This window comes from Artibeus jamaicensis, unplaced genomic scaffold (assembly GCF_021234435.1).
Source record: "Artibeus jamaicensis isolate MK-2021 breed Jamaican fruit bat unplaced genomic scaffold, CSHL_Jam_final contig_475, whole genome shotgun sequence".
Lineage (NCBI taxonomy): Eukaryota > Metazoa > Chordata > Mammalia > Chiroptera > Phyllostomidae > Artibeus > Artibeus jamaicensis.
The window spans coordinates 673,469-687,888 of NW_026521852.1; the positions used below are offsets into that span (position 1 = coordinate 673,469).

Below are 14,420 nucleotides of genomic sequence, written 5' to 3' on the forward strand. Positions count from 1 at the left end.
CAATAAAAAGACAAACAACTCAATATAAAAAATGGGCAAAGAACTTGAATAGACATTTTTCCAAAGAAGATATGCAAATAGCCAACAAGTGCATGGAAAGATGTCAACATTCTTAGTCATTAGAGAAATAATTTGCCACTTTACAACAGTGGGAGGTTCATACTTTTTTTAAAGGAAAATAACACGTTGATGAGGACATGGAGAACTTGGAACCCTCAAACATTGTTTGTGGAATGTAAAATGGTTCAGCCACTGTGGAAAACAATTTGTAGGTTCCTCAAAAGATTAAATGTAGAGTTATAATATGACCTCACAATTCTACCTTTTGGTAAATACCCAGAATAACTGAACACAAGGACTCAGACAAGTATATACATGGGTATGCTCACAGCATCTGGACTTACAATACCCAAGAGGTGCAAACAGCCCAAATGTTCACCAGCAGATGAATGGATAAGCAGATTGTGGAATAAACATACAATGGGGTGTTATTCAGCCATACAAAGGTGCTGGCACTAAGCGATTGACAGTTATCTCACTGGGGGACCTCAACAAGCCTAGATCAGCGTCTCTACTTTGGAGAGAAAAAGGCCAAGGCAAAGGGACAAAGGTGCTTGGTTACAGTCCCATAACCATGAAATTCAAGAACCCAGATTTGCCAGCAGGACACGCATCTCTGCTCTTGAGTTTAACCTCTGTTTATGTCAAAGGAGCAAATGAGAAACAGGGAAGATGGTGGCGAGGCAGGAGGGAGTGGATTCTACTCCCCCCATGCACATGGGAGAAAAACCTGGCCTATCTATGGAGGAACAGAGCAAACAGCCAACAGTAGCCCAGCATGTATGAAAATAGAAGACCAAATATTGTAGTGGTCATTGAAAAACCAGACTGTAAGAACAGTGCTTCAGAAAAATAAGGGCCCAAGGATCAGCACAAGGATCTGGGTGGCTGCAGCCACAGGCCCGACCAGGTCTGCCACAGGGTTCTTGGTAGAGAGTTGGGCCATGGCTCCTTCCCTGGCCAAAGAAGGTTTGAGCAGCACCAGGAGAGAACTGGTTGCTTGAAGTCCCAGAGAGGAGAATAAGGATTAAGTGGCAAACACACAGGGGCTGTGAGTACCCATAGAGTCTGTGCACACTGGCTGGGGAGAGTTGAGAGTCATGCAGTGAGGGGCCCTGACCCTGATAGTCCCTAGTCTGGCTGGAGAATTAGGCTGTATGAGAGGCCAGGCCACTGTAAAGAGGCAGACTTGAGTAGGAGGAATTTCTCAGAAAGAAAAAGTGTAAAAAGAGACATTGTTTTGGGAATTTTCTTGCAGCAATGACTCTGGACACCTCTCCATCCAGCCAGGCAGTGCTCCTGAGGTGGCAGCCTGGCCTGAGTGCACATGCCCAAAACCCAGGGAGAGTGTGCTCTGTGGAAGGCTGGGAGGTGCTAGACTAGCCTTGGAGAGAGTGTGCTCCAGGCTCACTGAGTGAGGATCAGGAAGGGAGAAAAGTGAAACCAATCACCCCTCAGCCTGCTGCAGCCAACAAGAGTAGCAAAACTGGTTTGGACAGTTTGAAACCCACACAGGCCACTTAATTCCAATTTCATCTATTCCTCCTTCCTCCTCCTCTTCATTTTTCTCTTTTTAAATACCCTCAAATGAAACAAAAAAACCTGAAACTGTGAAAAGACCAGCGTTAGACCAAAAGAGTGGGCATCCAAACAGCTGAGAAAGTGAGACACATTTCACTTTGTTATTACAGAGAATGTGCAAGTTATTGCATATTTGTATTATTTTTTATCATTATTCTTACATCTTTTATTTTAATACTATTTTTGTATTCCTCTTCTTTCTGTTTAGTCTTCTTTGCTTGGCTGGTTATATTGTATAGTTTAACAGATTTCCACAGTTCTCTCTATCATAATGTATTGCTAATTTACTCTTCTTCACTTCACTTGTGTTCCATTAGAACACTACTCAAGGTCCTATACTCCCTACTCTTGTTATCCAGATCTCATAGATTGTGTAATATTATTGTTGCTCTAATGTTATTGTAAACAATAGCTATTCCATACAATTGTAAACACTACACAACAGCCCTCCCAGATCTTAGCCCACTTCATGGTCTCCTGAACTCTATTACTGTAGTGGTTAACTCTATTCTCTCAGACACTACACCTATTTACTATCCTTTACTCTCACTTTACCTCAGAATCTGACCTCCCACAACCTCACTGCTTTCTAGATCCAACTCACAATCCTTCCCTCCCCAACAAGAGTCTTATCTTCTTTCCATCCTTTCTTAAAAGTGGCTAGTTGGGTGGAATATAACGGTTAACAGTATACAAGGCCAAAGAATCTCCTATCTCCTTACTACCTGATGCTAATGTAAATATCATAGGATGATTTCTCTCTGTATTAAACCATTTTGCCTTCCCCCTCCAACTGATCACTACGAAGAGCAGGTGGAAGTGGTGAACACCAGGATATCTGCTGGAAGAGGAAATCCAACAACAAAGAAACTTCCAACAGATAACAGCAGAAGAAGGTGAAGGAGGGAGTGGAAGTCACACTACCCTCAGTCCAGGATCTATCTGGAAATACAACTAAATAGTGGAGAGATTACCCAGAACCAACAACTGAACAAGAGCAAGAGAGAATCCTCAAAACCTTGTACACATGGAAGAACCAGCTTCAACCCTACTGCCCACACCAGCACAACAAAATACAAGAGGTGGTAGACAGAGTGACCCTCAGTTAACCAGGTGGTGGGAAGGACCCACCACAGAAAGCCCAACAACAGTCAAAACCCAAGGACAAAAACACAGCTAACTTACACAACAGCTCGAGACCAGTGAGCTTGGGAGATCAAGACTGCACCACCGAATCTCACAGATATTCTATCACAGAAGTTCACACCATGAACCCAGGGAGCCAGAACAGATCAACTCAAGAAGCTGGGGCTAACAAGAAGGGTCTCACATACAATGGGAAGACAAAGAAACAACCCCATATGAAAGGAAAGGAGGAAGCCTCAGAAAGAATGCTAAATGAAATAGAGGCAACTCAACTATCAGATATGGGGTTCAAAGCAATGGTTATCAGGAAGCTCAGTGAGCTCACAGTGAATTACCAGAAACTACTGGGGAACTACAATGAACTGACTGCAAACTACATCAACATAAAAAGGGAAGTAGAAACTATCAACAAGGGCCAAGAGGAAATGAAGAATACAATTTCTGAACTGAAAAACACAGTAGAAGGAATCAAAAGGAGGATCAATGAAGTGGAAGATCAGTTCAGTGAGCTTGAGAACAAAGAAGAAAAAAACACCCAGAAAGAGGAAGAAAAGGAAAAGAAGCTCAGAAAGAATGAAGAGAGATTAAGAGAAATGCAAGATAATAAAAATCTAATAATATCCATATAATAGGGATACCAGAAGGAGAAGAATAGAGCAAGGGATGGAAATCTATTTGAAAAAGGAATGATGGAAAACTTCCCTAATTTGATGAGAGACAGTCACACAAATCCAGGAAACACAGAGTCCCAATCAAGAGGAACCAAAAGAGACCCACTTCGAGACACATCATAATTAAAATGGCAAAATTCCAAGACAAAGAGAATCTTAAAAGCAGCAAGGGAGAAACAGGAAGTAACATACAAGAGAGCCCTGATAAGTTTAGCAGCTGACTTCCCAGTGGAAACTCTCCAAGCCATTCTCCAAGAGAATGTCAAGAAATATTCCAAGTAATGAGAACCAGAGGCCTGCAACCAAGGCTACTTTACCCAGCAAGGCTATCAATCAAGACACGAGGCCAAATAAGGAGCTTCTCAGACAAAAGAAGTCTAAAAGAATACACCTCCACCAAACCAGATCTGCAAGAGATGCTAAAGGGACTGCTTTAAGGAAAGAGAGAGAGAGAGAGAGAGAGAGAGAGAGAGAGAGAGAGGAACACAGGTATTAAAATGGCAATGAATAAGTACCTACCAATAATAACCTTAAACATAAATAGATTAAATGCTTCTATCAAAAGATATAGAATAGCTGAATGGATAAGAAAGCATGACCCACACATATGCTGCCTACAAGATACCCACCTCCGGACAAAAGACCAACACAGACTAAAAGTGAGGGGCTGGAAACAAAGTTTGCAAGCAAATGGACAGGAAAAAAAAGCTTGGGTAGCAATATGCGTATCAGATGAAATGGACTTCAAAAAAAGAGCCATACAGAGAGAGCCAGAAGGTCATATCATAATACTCAAGGGAAGAATCCACCGAGAAGACATAAACATTGTAAATATATATATGCACCCAATATAGGAGCACCCAAACACATAAAGAAAATCTTAGAGGACTTCAAGAAAGATATTGACAGCAACACAATTATAATAGGGGATTTTTACACCCCACTGTCACAAAAGGACAGATCTACCAAACAAAATATCAACAAAGATATTGTGGCATTGAACAAAGCCCTAGATGAATAGACTTAACTGATATATAGAGAGAGCCCTTCATCCCAAAGAAGCTAAATACACATTCTTTTCAAATGCACATAAAACATTTTGAAAGACAGACCACATGATAGGACATACAACAAATCTCAACAAATTTAAGAAAGTTGAAATCATACAAAAAATTTTCTCTGACCACAAGGGACTGAGATTAGAAACCAACCCCAAGAAAATAAAAACCAAAACACTCAAAAATCATGGAGATTGAATAGCATGCTATTAAACAATGAATGGGTCAAGAATGAAATTAGTGAAGAAATCAAAAACTTTCTGGAAACAAATGAAAATGAACTGAAAACTATTCAAAATTTATGGGACACAGAGAAGGCAGTTAGAGAGAAAAGTTCATAGTAATACAAGCCTACCTATGAAAGATAGAAACATTAAAAAAAAACAACCTAACCCCATGCCTACAAGAACTCGAGGAACAACAACAAAGACAGCACAGAACAAGTAGAAGAAAATAACCAAGATCAAAGCAGAATTAAATGACATAGGGGCAAAAGCACAATTGTAAAGATCAACGAATCCAGGAGCTGGTTCTTTGAAAAGACTAATGAAATTGACAAGCCTTTAAGCAGGCTCATCAAGAGAAAAGAGAGAGGGCCCAAAGAAACACAATCAGAAATAAAAGAGGAGAGATTACAACGATACCACAGATATACAAAGGATGGTAAGAAATTACTATGAAAAACTGTATGCCAACAAATTGGAAAACCTAGGTGAAATGGCCAAATTTCTAGAAAAACATAATCTTCCAGAACTCAGTGAAGAAGAAGCAGAAAGCCTGAACAGACCAATAACAACAGAAGAAATTGAAGCAGCAATCAAAAAACTCTCGACACACAAAAGCCATGGACCAGATGGTTTCACAGGAATATTCTACGAAGCATTTAATGAAGAGTTAACTTTTATCATTCACAGGCTATTGAAAAAATTCAAAAGGATAGAAGACTCCTGAACTTCGTTTATGAAGCCAATATCATCCTAATCCCCAAAATAGATAAAGACATAAAGAAAAAAAACTTCAGGCCAATATTGCTGATGAACATAGGTGTTTAAATCCTCAACAAAATATTGGCAAATCACATCCAACAATACATTAAAAAGATCATACACCATGACCAAGTGGGATTCATCTCAGGGGTGCAAGGACGATTCAATATTCACAAATCAATAAATGTAATACATCACAGAAACAAAAGCAAAGACAAAAACTATATGTTCTTAACAATAGATATGGAAAAAGCATTTGATAAGGTACAGCACCCATTTATGATAAAAACACTTAACAAAGTGGGAATAAAGGGAACATCCCTCAATATAATAAAGGCCATATATGAAAGACCTACAATCAACATCATACTCAATGGGCAAAAACTAAAAGCTTTTCTACTAAGATCAGGAACAAGACCAGGTTGTCCACTTTTACCATTTCTATTCAACATAATATTGAAAGTTCTAGCCACAGCAATCAGACAAGAAAAGGAAATAAGAGGCATCCAAATTGGAAAGGAGGAAACAAAACTGTCATTGTTTGCAGATGACATGATAGTGTGCATAGTAAATCTTATAGCCTCCACCAAAAAACTGCTTGACCTAATAAATGGATTTGGCAAAACAGCAGGATACAAAGTCAATATCCAGAAATCAAAGGCATTTTGGTATACCAACAATGAAACAGCAGAAGCAGAAATCAAGAAAAAAATCCCATTCGATATAGCAACAAGAAAAATAAAATACCTAGGAATAAACCTAACCAAGGAGGTAAAAGACCTGTATGCAGAAAACTACACAACACTGAAGAAAGAAATCAAGGAAGACACAAACAAATGGAAACATATACCATGTTCATGGATTGGAAGAATTAACATCATCAAAATGTCCATACTACCCAAAGCTATTTACAGATTCAATGCAATACCTGTTAAAGTACCAATGACATACTTCAAAGACATAGAACAAACACTTCAAAAATTTATATGGAACCATAAATCATCCTGAATAGCTGCTGCAATTTTGAGAAATAAGAGCAAGGTAGGAGGAATCACAATACCTGATACCAAACTGTATTACAAGGTCACTATAATCAAAATATCCTGGTACTGGCATAGAAACAGGCACATGGACCAGTAGAACAGAACAGAGAGCCCAGAAATAAACCCAAGACTCTACAGCCAATAAATATTTGACAAAGGGAGCAGCAACATAAAATGGAGTAAAGATAGCCTCTTCAGCAAATGGTGCTAGGAGAACTGGATAGCTGCATGCAAAAATAATGAAACTTGAGCACCAACTTACACCATACACAAAAATAATTTCAAGGTGGATAAAAGACTTAAATATAAGCCGTAAGACCAGTAAAATCATAGAGGAAGAACATAGACAGGAAAATCTCATATATTTCATGCAGCAACACTTTTACCGATATGTCCCCTAGAGCAAGGAACATAAAGGAAAGAATAAACAAATGGGATTTCATCAAAACAAAAAGCTTCTGCATGGCCAGAGAAAACAGTATCAAAATAAAAAAAGAACCAAGTGTAAGGGAAAGCAAATTGCCAATGATACCTCAGACAAGCCTTTAACCTACAAAATACAAGGAGAACTCACATGACTCGACTCTAAGAAGAGAAGCAACCCAATTAAAAAGTGGACAAAGGACTTGAACAGACACTTCTCCAAGGAGGACCTACAGAGGATCCACAGACACATGAAAAGGTGCTCAATATTGATAGGTATCGGAGAGATGCAAATTAAAACCACAATGAGATACCACTTTACACTAGTCAGAATGGCCATCATAAACAAAGCAACAAACAGCAAGTGTTGGAGAGGTTGTGGAGAGAAGGGAATCATAGTGCACTGTTGGTGGGATTGCAGACCGGTACAACCACTATGGAAAACAGTATGAAATTTTCTCAGAAAACTAAAAATAGATCTGCCTTTTGACCCAGCAATTCCATTTCTAGGACTATATCCTAAGAACCCTGAAACACCAATCCAAAAGAACCTATGCACCCCAAAGTTCATAGCAGCACAATTTACAATAGCCAAGTGTTGGAAGCAACTTAAGTGCCCATCAGTAAATCAATGGGTCCAAAAAGTATGGTGCATTTAAACAAGGAATTCTATGTAGTAGAAAGAAAGAAGGAGCTCCTACCCTTTATGACAGCATAAAGCATGAATGGAACTGGAAAGCATTATGCTAAGCAAAGTAAGCCATGAGGTGAAAAACAAATACCATATGATCTCACCTTTAACAGAAACCTAAACAACAAAACAATCAAAAAAGCAATATATAACCAAAGACACTGAAATAGAGAACAGGCTGACAGTGTCCAGAGGGGAGAGGGGAGGGAATTTCAGGGGAAAAGGGGAAGGGTTTACAGGAACAAGAATAAAAGACACATTGACAAAAACTAGGAGGTTGGGAATGGGAGGGAGTGGGGAAGGTTGGGTGGGTGGGCTGGGATGGGAGTAAAAGACAGAAAACTGTACTTGAACAACAATTAAAAATAAATTTAAAAATAAAAGACACAAAGATAAAAATAAAATAAATAAATAAAAGAGCCACTGAATGGTAGCTAGAGTGTTTGATTCATACTTATTTAAAGAACCATTAAGTATTCTGATGCACTGATGTTTTAAACAAAGAAAAAGTGAGAAACACAAAACTATTTTGTTTCACTTTTTTTAGAAGTATTACTACATGAACCTTTTGAATTGTAAAAACATTCCACCACAATCACTTCCTACTCAGACTGCTGTGTGTATTTTATTTAAAAAACTATTTCATGTGTTCTAAATTTAAGATCCAAATAAAGGCATTGTGAATATTTTAAAAAGATAACCAATGATTAATATAAAAGTAAGACATATTATAAGACTCCTAAATCAAAAAGTCTTAAAAATATTAGTTTGATTTTAAAGCTATCTCCAAAATGACAGGCAAGAACAAACTGCTGAAAATAAAATTTTTCAATTTTGGTCTAAGCTCCAGTAGTTGTTCTAAATCTTTCAGTACATTGAAAATTATTTCATTAACATTTAGGTGCAATGTTCACAAATTCTATTCTCCTTAGAAGATATATATTTGTAAATGTTTTCTAATCTTCCAATTTTGTAGATAAAAAGACAGATGAAGTTAATGAGGTGCCTTGGTAAGTCAACCCTCTCAGCAACTTTAAGTTTAACCCTTCAGTTTTAATGAAACCTAGTAAATTAAGAAAACATGAGAGGAAAATCGATTACTGTTGCTTTAATTCCACAGCTTAATTTGTATAAGTAACATTTCTAAATGAAAAAATTCAATTTGAGTATTTGAATAAGACATCTACATAGCTTCTTACAACTACTTAAGTTGTACAGACCAATGGAAGTTCTCATTCTAAAAATTCCAGTGAGTAGGAATGTCAGTCTCCACAGTGAACTCTTTGAAATTAAGTTTTGGCCACCTCACTGTAGGAAATAGAGTAGACCTAGGTTAGGGAAGGCCCTAGAGTGATCCTTGATTTTCTGCAGAACTTAAATCTCAAACCCCACAGAATTTCCTCTTACAGTTATAACAGCTAGAGCAACTCTGCACAGATTACCACATGTTAGAATGATATTAAAAGTAGAGGAAAATATTTTTAGTAAGAAAATGCAATTCTGATAGCACACTCATGCAGGCACATGAGTAAAGGCAGCATGGGATACAGAGTTCAAACCAAAGCTGCACAAAAGTACGTCAGGAGTGAGAAGAACATTCAAGAAAACATGTTTATTTTATGTTCTCTTCCTTATGTAAAGATATTTGTATAGACAGGAGCCAACTACTGCAATGCCAAGAACTACAAGAAACCAGAAAACAAAAAACACGTAACTCTAAAAAATAATTACCAGGGCTCAAAATCTAGCAGAAGAAACTAATGTTAGTCATATTTCACTGGTCAGAATGTTGTATTTTTAAAGCACATATACACTGATATTCTATGTAGACATTTCACTCTCTAAATGATATTCCCCGGAATCATTTAAAAGTCCATAGAAATCCAGAGAAGAATCCTTGCATAATTTATAATATTTGTGATGCAAGTTCATATGACTAATCTCCTTGAGAGCAAATACATGTATTATTTAGGATTTGTTGATAACTGAACATATAGAATACACAAGAATATACAATCACCAACACAAGGTGAACTATCATGTAAAAGGTCAGGTACGTCTAGACTGGTTTACTTAATTTCAAGCTACAAAAACTAACAAAACTAAAAATATCATTAAAAATGTACTTCTTCACATTAATATTTTAAGTAGCATCCAAGTTTTGGACACTTACACACAGTAAGAACAATCACAGCAATAAGTCCTCCATCTGAGAAAGAAATAAAACCAGTTTGAAGATAATTGAGCACATGTGGGTCTCTAGATAGTTTGTGCACTTAAACTATCAGATTACCCAGAAACTACTACAAAGAAAAAGTTTATCACATTAATTTTGTGTATATAACTGCTAGTGCATCCAGGTCATTTTGAACACAGAACCCTCTATCTGGTTCAGGTTTAGGGTCTAACTTGGGAAACTCTAAATTAGAACCTTGCTTGTCATTGTTTTGTGCCCTAGTCATCACACCTGAAGGAGAGAATCCTAGAAGCAGCAAGAGATAAGGGGACAGTCACCTACAAAGGAGTTCCCATCAGACTGTCAGCTGATTTCTCAAAAGACACCTTATAGGCAAGAAGGTACTGGAAAGAGGTATTCCAAGTCATGAAATCCAAAGACCTACAACCAAGATTGCTCTATCCAGCAAAACTTTCATTTAGAATGGAAGGACAGATAAAGTGCTTCTCAGATAAGATAAGATTCAAGGAGTTCATCATCACCAAGCCCTTATTATGTGAAATGTTAAAGGGACTTACCTAAGAAAAAGAAGTAAAAAAAAACATAAAGGGTGAAAGGACCACAAACTCACAGTTATTAACAACCACACCTAAAACAAAAGCAAACTAAGAGGACAGCCAGATCAGGAGTGGAAACATAGAAATGAAGATCACGTGGAGGGTTAGCAACAGGGGAGTGGGAGGAGCAGAAGGGGGGAGAAGGTACAGAAAATAAGTAGCATAGACAGTAGATAGAAAATAGATGGGGGGGGCAAGAATAGTATGGGAAATATAGAATCTAAAGAACTTGAGACACACGGTCATAAACTAAAGGGGGTATGGTGGGGATGGGAGGGTAGGGTGGAAGGGAATGAAGGGGGAAATAGAACAACTGTAATGGCATAATCAATAAAAAATAAATTAAAAAAACTAGAATTCACCAGGTTAAAAAAATTATTTTGGAGAATATATTATCCCATTAGAGTTGGTTTACTTCAGTCTTCAGTCTACCATTCTTATGATTTTGTTAGAAATTTCATTTATATTGTTCCCCAAAAGTGCGTTTATGGGATAAGTGATAAATGAAGTTCTATTAATTGATTACACAGACAGTTGCAATCTTCACAAACAATATGTCATCTTATCATTAATACTTCCTCATGTACCCCACTCCCCAAAAGAAGACACAGTCTTACCAAGAACATTCTAAGAATGAAAATGAAACACCAGGGCACATGGATAAATTATGATTAGAAACTGAAATATGCAGTTCTGTTTTTTTTTCCACTATCCAGAAAGTAATAAATAACCCTACCAAATCTTAAAATGTAGAGACATTGGCCACTACAGCTTCTGTTTCCAAACTGCCATCAATTTCATTAAATGTCTATAAGTCACAGCACACAATGTCAGGTTTACCTCTGCTTCTGTCATTTCATAAAAATTATCAAGTGTGTAGCATCTTAGGATCGCCCTGGATTCACTGGCACAATGTGGTTTGGCTGCAGTGTTCAGAGTGAATACAGAACAAGCCTAAAGGTGCATTTCATAAAAAGATAAACCTTGCTAAACTAGTCTAATATAAAGAAAAGTAATACATATTTTTCTTGATTTACTCATCAGAACTCCTTATTCTTCACTTAACTGTCACAACTATACTTTATCATTTCCTTTAACATATATTGCATGAACATTGTAAGCCTACACAGTGAAGCCTGACTTAGAAAATAACTAACTCAACCTGAAGTACCCTAAGGCTTACGTATACAAAATATGAAGAGAAAGAAATTTTATTTAAAAAATGCCATTACAAAGTAACACTGTCACATGGAGAGCAAGTCAGGTTTTGTAAACTTTAACCTACAAATAATCACAGCAATTGAGAACATTACTTCACCTTATTAGGAATCCTTATTTAAGGCATCTCTTAAAAATTGTATTATCCACATGTGTCTACACATACTACTGCTTACACATGTCATGGTATCTGCACTACTAAAATGAGTACAAATGTCAATCATCACTCATTTGTGCCAGGTTGTTTCTTCTATAACTACAGAGAGTTGAAATGCAATATTTCATTGTAGAACTCTAAGATCTCATAATGCAGGGTTATTTATAATGAAAATAATACCTGAACTGTTGTCGTCAGTTGGTGATTCAATACTGAGAGTGGAATGTCCTATAAAAAGGAAAAAAATTAAAATAATTCTCAAAAAGAAGTAAATATAAAACTTACAGATCTCTAAATTCAAAGGTTTTGATATTTTGCCTCTGCACAAAATCTCTTAGAATTTCATTTTTCTTATACAAATTATATTAATGTTTCTATTTAAAGTGCTATTATATTATTGATTCATATTCAATGTCATCAGCATTCTTTCTCCTCCCTAGTAATATTTTCTGTGACAATATTCTGTGGTACAGCATGCAAATTTATCAGTAGTGCATTGTCAGTATTAGCCTATGAATTCAATGTAATTCTACTTAAAAAAATACAGGAGGGCTTAATAGATGATTTAGAGGGTATTCAGCAATACAGAGAAATTTGAACATAAAAAGGCCCATTTATGAAAACTGCCAGCTAACATCATACTCAATGCTGAAAGACTGAAAGTTTCTCTCTTAAGATCTGGAACAAGACAGGATAAACGTGTTTGTTGTTTTTATTCAACATAATGTTGAAAGTTATAACCCAAGCAGTTAGGCAAGAAAAAGAAAGCATCCAAATTGGGAGGAAGAAATGAAATGATCTCTGTTTTAGATGATATGATTTTTAAGTAGAAACATGTAGAAGTCACACACATACATAGGCCCACACACTCACCTGTTGGAACTAAGAGGTTTGTAGCCTGCAAAGTTGCAGGCAGTGCCCTGCAATTCTATACACCAACAGATGCATTTCTATACACTAACAAGGAACAAACCAGGAAGGAAATTAAGCAAAAAACTCTACAATAGCATCAAAAAAGAGTGAAATATTTAGGAAGAAAGTTAACCAAGGAGGTGAAAGACTGCTACCCTGGAAACTACAAAGTGTCGCTAAAAGAAATAAAAGACAATATAAATAAATGAAAAGATATCCTGTGTTCATGTAGTGGAAGATTTGAGATAATTAAGATGTTAATACTACACAAAGCAACCTACAGATCATATGCAACCCCTATCACCATCTGGAATATGCATTTTATATAAATAGACAAATCCAACATGTGATTTGTATGGAATCTCAAAGGACTTGGGATAGCCAAGGCAATCTTGAAATAGAAGAGTAAAGTTGAGAGAACTCACATTTTCTGGTTTTAAAACTTACTCAAAAGCTAAAATAATCAAAATACAGTGGTGTGGGCATAAATACAAACAGATCAACGGAACAGAATACAGAGCTCAGAAATAAACCTTCACATTTGCAATCAAGTGATTGTCTGCAAGGGTGTAAAGAACATTTAATTGGGAAAGGGCAATCTTTTCAACAAGGTTCTTGAAACATCTACATACAGAAGAATGGAGTTTTATCCTTATATACAAAAATGAAATCAAGATGGACCAAAGCACTAAATATAAGGGCTAAAACTATAAAACTCTTAGAAAAAAACATAGAGGACAAGCTTCATGATTTTGGGCCTGACAATGATTTCTTGGATGTGACACCAAAAGCACAGATGACAAAGACAAAATCAATAAATGACTTCATCAAAACTAAAAATGGTTATTAATGGTCACAATCTATAGAGTGAAAAGGCAATTCATAGAATGGAAGGAAACAGCTGCAAATAATGCATCTGATAAGGGGTTACCATCCAAAATATATAATGAACTCCTAAAAGTTCATAGCAGAAAATAACCAAAATAAAATGTTCAAGGACTGGAATAGCCATGGTTCCAGAGAAGATATACAAAACACCAATAAGCACATGAAAATATAATCTCTAATAAATAAATAGTGCAAGTAAAACCCACAGAGATATAGTACTTCATAGACATGAGGATGGTTAGTATCAAAAAGCAGAAAATAACAAGCATTGGAAAAGAGGTGGAGAAATTGGAACCTTTGTGGCTCCCTAGTGAGAATGTAAAATTGGTGCAGCTGCTGTGGAAGACACTGTGGCTATTGCTCAAAAGGTAAACAGAGAACTAGCACATACCCCAGCATTTCTATTCCTGGGTGTACAACCCCCAAAGTTGAAAATAGGCCTCAAACAGTTACTCAAATGCCAATATACTGAGAAGCATATTCAAAATAGCCAAAAGTTGGAAACAACTCAAATGCCTATAATGAAGTGAATGGATAAAAAATGTGGTATATACTAACAGTGGAATATTATTTAATCATAAAAGGAATAAAGTTCTGATACACACTGCAAGGTAGATGAACCTTAAAAATGTTAAGCTAAGTGAAATAAGCCAAAATAGTTAAATTCATAGATAATTGAAGAATAATTGTGAGGGTTGGGAGGAGGAGGAGAAAATGGAGAGTTACTGTTTAATGGGTATAATGTTTTAACTTGAGATGAGAAAGTTTTGGAATATAGAAGTGATGGTAGCAC

The 14,420-nt window shown here is 36.6% G+C and overlaps 1 protein-coding gene across 10 annotated transcripts in view; it reads right to left on the minus strand.

The window, feature by feature from the left end:
* Positions 1-14,420, minus strand: part of LOC119041987 (membrane cofactor protein-like) — a 198,446-nt gene that overhangs the window by 65,852 nt on the left and 118,174 nt on the right. For 5 of the 10 annotated variants that reach the window (XR_008392145.1, XM_053667972.1, XM_053667970.1 and 2 more), the window contains one exon: positions 12,008-12,055. The exons of the other annotated variants lie outside the window; for them this stretch is intronic. Coding sequence is in view for 4 of the 5 variants with exons in the window: in XM_053667972.1 (XP_053523947.1) it covers positions 12,008-12,055 (48 nt within the window). In the remaining variant the exon portion in view is untranslated. The remainder of the gene's footprint in view (positions 1-12,007; positions 12,056-14,420) is intronic. 10 annotated transcript variants of the gene reach the window in all.